Below are 13,481 nucleotides of genomic sequence, written 5' to 3' on the forward strand. Positions count from 1 at the left end.
GGAATGTGTAGAGACCACTCTTGGTGTAGAATGTGTAGAGACCACTCTTGTTGTGGAATGTGTAGAAACCACTCTTGTAGTGGAATGTGTGGAGACCACTCTTGTTGTGGAATGTGTAGAGACCACTCTTGTTGTGGAATGTGTAGAGACCACTCTTGTTGTGGAATGTGTAGAGACCACTCTTGTTGTGGAATGTGTAGAGACCACTCTTGTTGTGGAATGTGTAGAGACAACTCTTGTTGTGGAATGTGTAGAGGCCACTCTTGTTGTGGAATGTGTGAAGACCACTCTTGTTGTGGAATGTGTGGAGACCACTCTAATTGTAGAATGTGTAGAGACCACTCTTGGTGTGGAATGTGTGGAGACCACTCTGTGGAATGTGTGGAGACCACTGTTGTGGAATGTGTGGAGACCACTCTTGTTGTGCAATGTGTAGAGACCACTCTCGGTGTAGAATGTTTTGAGACCACTCTTGTTGTGGAATGTGCACAGACCACTCTTGTTGTGGAATGTGTAGAGACCACTCTTGTTGTGGAATGTGTGGAGACCACTCTTGTTGTGGAATGTGTAGAGACCACTCGTGTTGTGGAATGTGTAGAGACCACTCTTGTTGTGGAATGTGTGAAGACCACTCTTGTTGTGGAATGTGTGGAGACCACTCTAGTTGTAGAATGCGTAGAGACCACTCTTGTTGTGGAATGTGCACAGACCACTCTTGTTATATCATTCTCTCCTGAATAGTCCATCAGCTTGGACTGTGTAATAAGTAAACAACAGGGCCCTCCTGCTGTCTAATTTTTCTAATTGTTCTAATTGTTCTAACCAGCCGTGTGTATTTTGTTCTGCTCTCACATACAGTTGGTTTCCTCGTGTTTTTTCGGTATTAATCACAAATCCTTGACTGTTGTTAATCTATTTCGTGCATACACTTATATTACTGAATCTGTATTAGATGTATATAATCCATATTTGTTGTATATAATACATATTAGATATATATAATCCATATTAGATGTATATAATCCATATTAGATGTATATAATCCATATTTGATGTATCTAATCCATATTTGTTGTATATAATACATATTAGATATATATAATCCATATTAGATGTATATAATCCATATTTGATGTATCTAATCCATATTAGATGTATCTAATCCATATTAGATGTATATAATACATATTAGATATATATAATCCATATTAGATGTATATAATCCATATTAGATGTATATAATCCATATTTGATGTATCTAATCCATATTTGTTGTATATAATACATATTAGATATATATAATCCATATTAGATGTATATAATCCATATTTGATGTATCTAATCCATATTAGATGTATCTAATCCATATTAGATGTATATAATCCATATTAGATGTATATAATCCATATTAGATGTATATAATCCATATTTGATGTATATAATCAAGAGATATATATTCTGTGCTGTTACTTTGTTCTTGCTTAGAGCAGTATATAGATGTGTGCTGAAACATCGAAACATAATATGATAAAGGTGTTCTCATCCATAAAATAACTTCCGTTTATTGTTAACAGTTCAGTGATCTCATGGAAACATTAGCTCAAGATTGTGCTGGGGTACTTTTCAGAGACTGTGACACAGTTTTCATCAAATGAGCTGCAATCACGAACCAAGGCTGTGTATGAAGCATCACCCAGCTACTCACCGACTTCACCCAGGTACTCACCGACTTCACCCAGGTACTCACCGACTTCACCCAGCTACACACCGACTTCACCCAGCTACACACCGACTTCACCAAGGTACTCACCTACTACTCCCAGGTACTCACCAACTGCTCCCAGGTACTCACCGACTTTGCCAAGGTACTCACCGACTTCACCCAGTTACACACCGACTTCACCCAGGTACTCACCAACTGCTCCCAGGTACTCACCGACTTCACCAAGGTACTCACCGACTACTTACAGGTACTCACTGATTTCACCCAGCTACACACCAACTTCACACAGCTACACACCAACTTCACCGAGCTACTCAATGATTTCACCCAGCTACACACCAACTTCACCGAGCTACACACCAACTACACCCAGCCACACACCAACTTCACCCAGCTACACACTAATTTCACACAACTACACACTAACTTCACCCAGCTACAGACCAACTTCACACAGCTACACACTAACTTCACCCACAGAAAATCTAACTTCACCCAGCTACACACTAATGTCACACAACTACACACCAACTTCACCCTGCTACACACTGACTTCACACCAACTTCACCCAGCTACACACTAACTTCTCCCAGCTACACACCAACTTCACACTAACTTCACACAGCTACACACTAACTTCTCCCAGCTACACACTATCTTCACCTATCTACACACCAACTTCACCCAGCTACACACCAACTTCACCCAGCTACACACTAACTTCACCTATCTACACACCAACTTCACCCAGCTACACACCAACTTCACCCAGCTACACACCAACTTCACCCAGCTACACACCAACTTCACCCAGCTACAAGCCAACTTCACCCAGCTACACACCAACTTCACCCAGCTACAAGCCAACTTTACCCAGCTACACACCAACTTCACCCAGCTACACACCAACTTCACCCAGCTACACACCAACTTCACCCAGCTACACACCAACTTCACCCAGCTACAAGCCAACTTCACCCAGCTACACACCAACTTCACCTATCTACACACCAACTTCACCCAGCTACAAGCCAACTTCACCCAGCTACACACTAACTTCACCTATCTACACACCAACTTCTCCCAGCTACACACCAAGTGCACCTATCTACACACCAACTTCACACAGCTACACGCCAACTGCACCTATCTACACACCAACTTCACCTATCTACACGTAAACTTCATCCAGCTAGTCACCGACTTCACCTATCTACACACCAACTTCATCCAGCTACACACCAACTTCACCTATCTACATGCCAACTTCACCCTGCTACACACCAACTTCACCTATCTACACGCCAACTTCATCCAGCTAGTCACCGACTTCACCTATCTACACACCAACTTCATCCAGCTACACACTAACTTCACCTATCTACACGCCAGCTTCATCCAGCTAGTCACCGACTTCACCCAGCTACACACCAACTTCACCCAGCTACACACCAACTTCACCTATCTACACACCAAATTCACCCAGTTACACACAACTTCACCTATCTATACACCAACTTCACCCAGCTACACGCCAACTTCACCCAGCTACACACCAACTTCACCTATCTACAAGCCAACTTCACCTATCTACACACCAACTTCACCTATCTACATGCCAACTTCATCCAGCTACACGCCAACTTCACCCAGCTACACACCAACTTCTCCCAGCTACACACCAACTTCACCTTTCTACACACCAACTTCACCTATCTACACACCAACTTCACCTATCTACAAGCCAACTTCACCTATCTACATGCCAACTTCATCCAGCTACACACCAACTTCACCTATCTACACGCCAACTTCATCCAGCTACACGCCAACTTCACCCAGCTACACACCAACTTCAACCAGCTACACACCATCTTCACCCAGCTACACACCAACTTCAACCAGCTACACACCAACTTCTCCCAGCTACACACCAACTTCACCCAGCTACACGCCAACTTCAAACAGCTACACACCAACTTCTCCCAGCTACACACCAACTTCACCCAGCTACACACCAACTTCACCCAGCTACACGCCAACTTCACCCAGCTAGTCACCAACTACTCTCAGGTACTCACATCTACTCCCAGCTATAAACCGACTTGACCCAGCTACTCACTGACTGAGCTACCCACCGACTTCACCCACTACTCCCAGGTACTCACCGACTTCACCAAGGTACTCACCAACTACTCCCAGCACCGACTTCACACAGCTACTCAGCAAGACCACAGAAGCACTCACAATCTCCCCATGTTTCTCACTGACATCACTTAACCACCCCACCCACATCTTACTGACATCCACCCACCCCTAACAAACACTCATGACCCCCTCACAGATGCTTACTGACTCACCCACATCTTACTGACGTCCACCCACCCCTAACTAACACTCATCACCCCCTGACAGATGCTTACTGACTCACCCACATCTTACTGACGTCCACCCACATCTTACTGACTCACCAACATCTTACTGACTCACCCACATTTTACTGACTCACACACATCTTACTGACGTCCACCCACATCTTACTGACGTCCACCCACATCTTACTGACGTCCACCCACATCTTACTCACGTCCACCCACATCTTACTGACTCACCCACATCTTACTGACGTCCACCCACATCTTACTGACGTCCACCCACCCCTAACTAACACTCATCACCCCCTGACAGATGCTTACTGACATCAGCCCACATCTTACTGACGTCCACTCACATCTTACTGACGTCCACCTACATCTTACTGACGTCCACCCACCCCTAACTAACACTCATCACCCCCTGACAGATACTTACTGACGTCCACCCACATCTTACTGACGTCCACCCACATCTTACTGACGCCCACCCACATCTTACTCACGTCCACCCACATCTTACTGACTCACCCACATCTTACTGACGTCCACCCACATCTTACTGACGTCCACCCACCCCTAACTAACACTCATCACCCCCTGACAGATGCTTACTGACATCAGCCCACATCTTACTGATGTCCACCCACATCTTACTGACGTCCACCCACATCTTACTGACGTCCACCCACCCCTAACTAACACTCATCACCCCCTGACAGATACTTACTGACGTCCACCCACATCTTACTGACGCCCACCCACATCTTTACTGACTCACCCACATCTTACCACGCCCACCCACATCTTACTCCACGCCCACCCCACATCTTACTCACGCCCTCCCACATCTTTACCACGCCCACCCACATCTTACTGACGCCCACCCACATCTTACTGACGCCCACCCACCCCTAACTAACACTCATCACCCCTGACAGATGCTTACTTACGCCCTACCACATCTTTACTGACGCCCACCCACATCTTACTCACATCCACCCACATCTTACTGATGTCCACCCACATCTTACTGACGCCCACCTACATCATCTTACTGACATCCACCCACATCTTACTGACGTCAGCCCACATCTTACTGACTCACCAACATCTTACTGACGTCCACCCACATCTTACTGACGTCCACCCACATCTTACTGACTCACCCACATCTTACTGACGTCCACCCACATCTTACTGACTCACCCACATCTTACTGACGTCCACCCACATCTTACTGACGTCCACCCACATCTTACTGACATCCACCCACACTAACTTCACCTATGTACACACCAACTTCTCCCAGCTACACACCAACTGCACCTATGTACACACCAACTTCACCCAGCTACATGCCAACTGCACCTATCTACACACCAACTTCACCTATCTACACGCCAACTTCATCCAGCTAGTCACCGACTTCACCTATCTACACACCAACTTCATCCAGCTACACACCAACTTCACCAATCTACACGCCAACTTCACCCTGCTACACACCAACTTCACCTATCTACACGCCAACTTCATCCAGCTAGTCACAGACTTCACCTATCTACACACCAACTTCATCCAGCTACACACCAACTTCACCTATCTACACGCCAACTTCATCCAGCTAGTCACCGACTTCACCTATCTACACGCCAACTTCATCCAGCTACACACCAACTTCACCTATCTACACACCAACTTCACCCTGCTACACACTAACTTCACCTATCTATACACCAACCTCTCCCAGCTACACACCAACTTCACCCAGCTTCACACCAACTTCACCCAGCTACACACCAACTTCACCTATCTACACACCAAATTCACCCAGCTACACACAACTTCACCTATCTACACACCAACTTCACCCAGCTACACGCCAACTGCACCCAGCTACACACCAACTTCACCTATCTACACACCAACTTCACCTATCTATACACCAACCTCTCCCAGCTACACACCAACTCCACCCAGCTACACACCAACTTCACCTATCTACAAGCCAACTTCACCTATCTACACACCAACTTCACCTATCTACATGCCAACTTCATCCAGCTACATGCCAACTTCACCCAGCTACACACCAACTTCTCCCAGCTACACACCAACTTCACCTATCTACACACCAACTTCACCTATCTACACACCAACTTCACCTATCTACAAGCCAACTTCACCTATCTACATGCCAACTTCATCCAGCTACACACCAACTTCACCTATCTACACGCCAACTTCATCCAGCTACACGCCAACTTCACCCAGCTACACACCAACTTCAACCAGCTACACACCAACTTCACCCAGCTACACACCAACTTCAACCAGCTACACACCAACTTCTCCCAGCTACACACCAACTTCACCCAGCTACACGCCAACTTCAAACAGCTACACACCAACTTCTCCCAGCTACACACCAACTTCAACCAGCTACACACCAACTTCACCCAGCTACACGCCAACTTCACCCAGCTAGTCACCAACTACTCTCAGGTACTCACATCTACTCCCAGCTATAAACCGACTTGACCCAGCTACTCACTGACTGAGCTACCCACCGACTTCACCCACTACTCCCAGGTACTCACCGACTTCACCAAGGTACTCACCAACTACTCCCAGCACCGACTTCACACAGCTACTCAGCAAGACCACAGAAGCACTCACAATCTCCCCTATGTTTCTCACTGACATCACTTAACCACCCCACCCACATCTTACTGACGTCCACCCACCCCTAACTAACACTCATCACCCCCTGACAGATGCTTACTGACTCACCCACATCTTACTGACGTCCACCCACATCTTACTGACTCACCAACATCTTACTGACTCACCCACATTTTACTGACTCACACACATCTTACTGACGTCCACCCACATCTTACTGACGTCCACCCACATCTTACTCACGTCCACCCACATCTTACTGACTCACCCACATCTTACTCACGTCCACCCACATCTTACTCACGTCCACCCACCCCTAACTAACACTCATCACCCCCTGACAGATGCTTACTGACATCAGCCCACATCTTACTGACGTCCACTCACATCTTACTGACGTCCACCCACATCTTACTGACGTCCACCCACCCCTAACTAACACTCATCACCCCCTGACAGATACTTACTGACGTCCACCCACATCATACTGACTCACCCACATCTTACTCACGTCCACCCACATCTTACTCACGTCCACCCACATCTTACTCACGTCCACCCACATCTTACTCACATCCACCCACATCTTACTCACGTCCACCCACATCTTACTGACTCACCCACATCTTACTGACGTCCACACACATCTTACTGACGTCCACCCACCCCTAACTAACACTCATCACCCCCTGACAGATGCTTACTGACATCAGCCCACATCTTACTGATGTCCACCCACATCTTTACTGACGCCCACCCACCCTTCTAACTAACACTCATCACCCCTGACAGATACTCTTACTGACGCCCACCCACATCTTACTGACGCCCACCCACATCTTACTGACTCACCCACATCTTTACCACGCCCACCCACATCTTACCCACGCCCTCCAAAAATCTTACTCACGCCCACCCACATCTTTACTCCACGCCCACCCACATCTTTACTGACGCCCACCCACATCTTACTGACTCACCCACATCTTACCACGCCCACCCTCATCTTACTGACGCCCACCAACCCCTAAATAACACTCATCACCCCCTGACAGATGCTTACTGACGCCCATCCACATCTTTACTGACTCACCCACATCTTACTGACGCCCACCCACATCTTACTGACGCCCACCCACATCTTACTGACGTCCACCCACCCCTAACTAACACTCATCACCCCTGACAGATGCTTACTTACGCCCTACCACATCTTTACTGACGCCCACCCACATCTTACTCACATCCACCCACATCTTACTGATGTCCACCCACATCTTACTGACATCCACCCACATCTTACTGACGCCCACTCCACATCTTTACTGACGCCAGCCCACATCTTACTGACTCACCCACATCTTACTGACGCCCACCCACATCTTACTGACGCCCACCCACATCTTACTGACTCACCCACATCTTTTACTGACGCCCACCCACATCTTACTGACGTCCACCCACATCTTCCTGACATCCACCCACATCTTACTGACTCACCCACATCTTACTGACGTCCATCCACATCTTACTGACGTCCACCCACATCTTACTGAATCACCCACATCTTACTAACGTCCACCCACATCTTACTGACGTCCACCCACATCTTACTGACATCCACCCACATCTTACTGTCCACCCACATCTTACTGACTCACCCACATCTTACTGACGTCCACCCACATCTTACTGACGTCCACCCACCCCTAACTAACACTCATCACCCCCTGACAGATGCTTACTTACGTCCACCCACATCTTACTGACGTCCACCCACATCTTACTGACTCACCCACATCTTACTGACTCACCCACATCTTACTGACGTCCACCCACATTTTACTGACTCACCCACATCTTACTCACATCCACCTACATCTTACTGATGTCCACCCACATCTTACTGACGTCCACCCACATCTTACTGACATCCACCCACATCTTACTGACGTCAGCCCACATCTTACTGACTCACCCACATCTTACTGACGTCCACCCACATCTTACTGACGTCCACCCACATCTTACTGACTCACCCACATCTTACTGACGTCCACCCACATCTTACTGACTCACCCACATCTTACTGATGTCCACCCACATCTTACTGACGTCCACCCACATCTTACTGACATCCACACACATCTTACTGACGTCCACCCACCCCTAACTAACACTCATCACCCCCTGACAGATGCTTACTGACATCAGCCCACATCTTACTGATGTCCACCCACATCTTACTGACGTCCACCTACCCCTAACTAACACTCATCACCCCCTGACAGATACTTACTGACGTCCACCTACATCTTACTGACGTCCACCCACATCTTACTGACTCACCCACATCTTACTCACGTCCACCCACATCTTACTCACGTCCTCCAAAATCTTACTCACGTCCACCCACATCTTACTCACGTCCACCCACATCTTACTGACGTCCACCCACATCTTACTGACTCACCCACATCTTACTGACGTCCACCCTCATCTTACTGACGTCCACCAACCCCTAACTAACACTCATCACCCCCTGACAGATGCTTACTGACGTCCACCCACATCTTACTGACTCACCCACATCTTACTGACGTCCACCCACATCTTACTGACGTCCACCCACATCTTACTGACGTCCACCCACCCCTAACTAACACTCATCACCCCCTGACAGATGCTTACTTACGTCCTACCACATCTTACTGACGTCCACCCACATCTTACTCACATCCACCCACATCTTACTGATGTCCACCCACATCTTACTGACGTCCACCCACATCTTACTGACGTCCACCCACATCTTACTGACGTCAGCCCACATCTTACTGACTCACCCACATCTTACTGACGTCCACCCACATCTTACTGACGTCCACCCACATCTTACTGACTCACCCACATCTTACTGACGTCCACCCACATCTTACTGACGTCCACCCACATCTTCCTGACATCCACCCACATCTTACTGACTCACCCACATCTTACTGACGTCCATCCACATCTTACTGACGCCCACCCACATCTTACTGAATCACCCACATCTTACTAACGCCCACCCACATCTTACTGACGCCCACCCACATCTTACTGACATCCACCCACATCTTACTGTCCACCCACATCTTACTGACTCACCCACATCTTTTACTGACGCCCACCCACATCTTTACTGACGCCCACCCACCCCTAACTAACACTCATCACCCCCTGACAGATGCTTACTTACGTCCACCCACATCTTACTGACGTCCACCCACATCTTACTGACTCACCCACATCTTACTGACTCACCCACATCTTACTGACGTCCACCCACATTTTACTGACTCACCCACATCTTACTCACATCCACCTACATCTTACTGATGTCCACCCACATCTTACTGACGTCCACCCACATCTTACTGACATCCACCCACATCTTACTGACGTCAGCCCACATCTTACTGACTCACCCACATCTTACTGACGTCCACCCACATCTTACTGACGTCCACCGACATCTTACTGACTCACCCACATCTTACTGACGTCCACCCACATCTTACTGACTCACCCACATCTTACTGACGTCCACCCACATCTTACTGACGTCCACCCACATCTTACTGACATCCACCCACATCTTACTGACGTCCACCCACATCTTACTGACATCCACCCACATCTTACTGACATCCACCCACATCTTACTGACTCACCCACATCTTACTGACGTCCATCCACATCTTACTGACGTCCACCCACATCTTACTGAATCACCCACATCTTACTGACGTCCACCCACATCTTACTGACGTCCACCCACATCTTACTGACATCCACCCACATCTTACTGTCCACCCACATCTTACTGACTCACCCACATCTTACTGACTCACCCACATCTTACTGACGTCCACACACATCTTACTGAGGTCCACCCTCCCCTTACCTATGACTTTTACCCCGTGTATAGCAGTATAAAGGCAAGCATCACATCCGGTGTATGTGTCCAACATTAAGCCAGTATGAAGCTGTAGTACACTTTTCTGACTTTTCAGTAGCTTGGAAAGTCAGTTGATTTCATTGTTGATAAGGAAATATAGGGCTTCCTCAGCTGACAACTGACAAGGATAGTTAGTTGTTGGTGTGAGGACATTTAGGGCTATTGCAAGAGATGATGGTTGTCATCCATCCACTAGTTTGCTGTTTAGCCAGAAAACATAATCAAAGTAATGATTTTAAGGAAGGCTAGTGTTTAGGTCCACCACGAGTCACTATTCGGAGGGAGCTTACAGCCCTTCCCTGGCTTCCACATTGTTGTTTGACCAACAAAACACCCCAGATCAGCCCAGATCACCTCAATATAGAACCCGTTGTTATCTCCAGGGTACAACAAAACACCCCAGATCAGCCCAGATCACCTCAATATAGAACCCGTTGTTATCTCCAGGGTACAACAAAACCCCAGATCAGCCCAGATCACCTCAATATAGAACCCGTTGTTATCTCCAGGGTACAACAAAACACCCCAGATCAGCCCAGATCACCTCAATATAGAACCCGTTGTTATCTCCAGGGTACAACAAAACCCCCCAGATCAGCCTAGATCACCTCAATATAGAACCCGTTGTTATCTCCAGGGTACAACAAAACCCCCCAGATCAGCCCAGATCACCTCAATATAGAACCCGTTGTTATCTCCAGGGTACAACAAAACCCCCCAGATCAGCCCAGATCACCTCAATATAGAACCCGTTGTTATCTCCAGGGTACAAAGCAACACAATGTGCTTGGGGTCAAGTTCAACGTCACTGCAATTTGAGGGCATGGGGAAGGGTCCACTGGTCAGACAAAAGGCGATTTCTTCTGTTCCTGATAGATTCCCGAGCTTGTGTTTGGTGCTATAGGAACACTGCACATGCACAATTGAATACCTCGGAGCATGAATCATTCAGCAGGAGTTTATTCATTGTAGACTTGATCTCGTGATGATCACACAAAATCTGAATGGACAACGCACATCACTGATATTGTAGACAGGGTGCATGCCGATGGTGATTTCTTACGTCAAGGAGGGGTAGCAGCTCTTCCTTGGCCCACCAGGAGTCCCGATCACAGTACACCCTGGCAGACAGATGCTCCAGTACAAAATCTTGATGTATTGGTACAAGCCTGCCATCTAGAATGGAACACAATGCCTTGTAAACTTCAGCAACTGATAGTCATTGAGGAGTAGGGTGTGGGATGTTGTTGCTGATGGCGGAGGTTACACCAGGTGTTGACATTGTGCTTGCTTATTGATACTTATGTGATCTCTTGTAGAGGTGAGGTGAGGTGAAATTGGGTTTAACGTCGTGCTTGAGAATATTTCGCTCATATGACGACGTGCATGCGTGTGTATGTGTATGTGCGGCTGCTTGTACTAGCCCAGACTTAAGCTGGTTTTATAGTGCTAGCTCACTGAGATACCATGCCGCAGTGAAGCATGAATACCCTACTCAGACACATTATACTGACTCCGAGCCGACCAGTCCTTGTTGTACCCCTTAATGCCGAGCGCCAGGCAGGGACCAACAAGTACCATATTTTAACGTCTTTTGGTATGACGCGGTCGGGGATCGAACCCGCGACCTTCCGCTCTCCGGGGGGGAACGCTATAAGCACTACACCGAGGAGGCGGTCGATTTCTTGAGGATTGTAGGCCAGAATCTTGTTGACATCTTAGTTATCAGTGGTACAAAGTGAATCAATATTTTGCCATGATTGCTTCCATGGATACACTACAGTATTTCGTTCTTTTTGTGTTTAGATTTGCCATTTTAATATTCCTTTTGGGTCAGTTTATCTAGATAGTAAGTCGAATTTAGGTTTGGATAGGTTCCTATGCTATGGTTAGTGGGAACATATTGATGACGCTATGAAATATATGGGGTGTTACAATACTTTTTTCCATGTGTATGTTATGTATGTAATCCCAGGAATGTGGTCTTTGAAATATGCTCACAGAAATATGGATCGACTATAAACATGGCTGTCATCTTAAACATGTGGACTCCACCACTGCTGAAACATTCTGCATGTAGCATTATATGAAATTTGAAATAAATTTGAAAGACTGTAATTTTGGACTGACTAACCAAACCCAATTTATTCCTGGAGTGTCTGGAGTGTCCATGTCATGTCTGATGGAACATGGTGTTGCAGTCCTGTGTTCTTCTTTTAATGTTCCTCGAATGACTTCCTATTATAATTCCACAGTAGCTATCGCTTCGCGGACACAAGGATGTCTTCAGAGAGAGACCCACCCCGCATAATGCTGTCAGTGAGAACTCCACGGAGAGAAATGTTTTGGATGAAAGAGATGGAGGTTTCAAGTCCACGTGGATTCCAAAGCAAGATTGCAATGAGTGAGAAAGAAACCGACCGTACACTTGAAAGACATACTGACTCTGCTTCACTTATAACCACATCAATTATGAAGAAGCCCAGCTATCTTGACATATCTCTGGAATCTGTGGCTGCTCTTCGTAAGAAAAAAGCCAAAAAACTATCTGGCAAAAGAGTCGGACTAGAAGAGTTAACTGGAGATAGGCCACTGGATGTGAATGATGAATCCTTGTTGGACATTGTACAGGACAAGAATACACCAGATGCGGTGGTGTTGCCGATGATGGAGTTGGGTGTCGTTGTGCCGTGT

The 13,481-nt window shown here is 47.1% G+C and overlaps 2 protein-coding genes across 2 annotated transcripts; both read left to right on the forward strand.

The window, feature by feature from the left end:
- The first annotated feature begins 1,681 nt into the window (after window positions 1–1,681).
- On the forward strand, window positions 1,682–4,248 carry LOC124279162 (DNA-directed RNA polymerase II subunit RPB1-like). The gene is made up of 2 exons (XM_046714962.1): window positions 1,682–1,718; window positions 2,318–4,248. Exons 1-2 carry the CDS (start codon window positions 1,682–1,684, stop codon window positions 3,778–3,780), a joined length of 1,500 nt encoding a protein of 499 aa, XP_046570918.1. The 3' UTR covers window positions 3,781–4,248.
- A 1,085-nt stretch (window positions 4,249–5,333) lies between these two features.
- LOC124279142 (DNA-directed RNA polymerase II subunit RPB1-like) lies at window positions 5,334–13,151 on the forward strand (the record flags this gene model as incomplete). Its single annotated transcript, XM_046714944.1, has 2 exons — window positions 5,334–6,712; window positions 13,043–13,151. A coding segment is annotated over one exon (1,254 nt), but the record flags the coding sequence as incomplete, so codon positions are not given.
- Window positions 13,152–13,481: the final 330 nt, after the last annotated feature.

The sequence above is a fragment of the Haliotis rubra genome, unplaced genomic scaffold (genome assembly GCF_003918875.1).
Source record: "Haliotis rubra isolate DU_JTF1 unplaced genomic scaffold, ASM391887v1 Scf247, whole genome shotgun sequence".
Lineage (NCBI taxonomy): Eukaryota > Metazoa > Mollusca > Gastropoda > Lepetellida > Haliotidae > Haliotis > Haliotis rubra.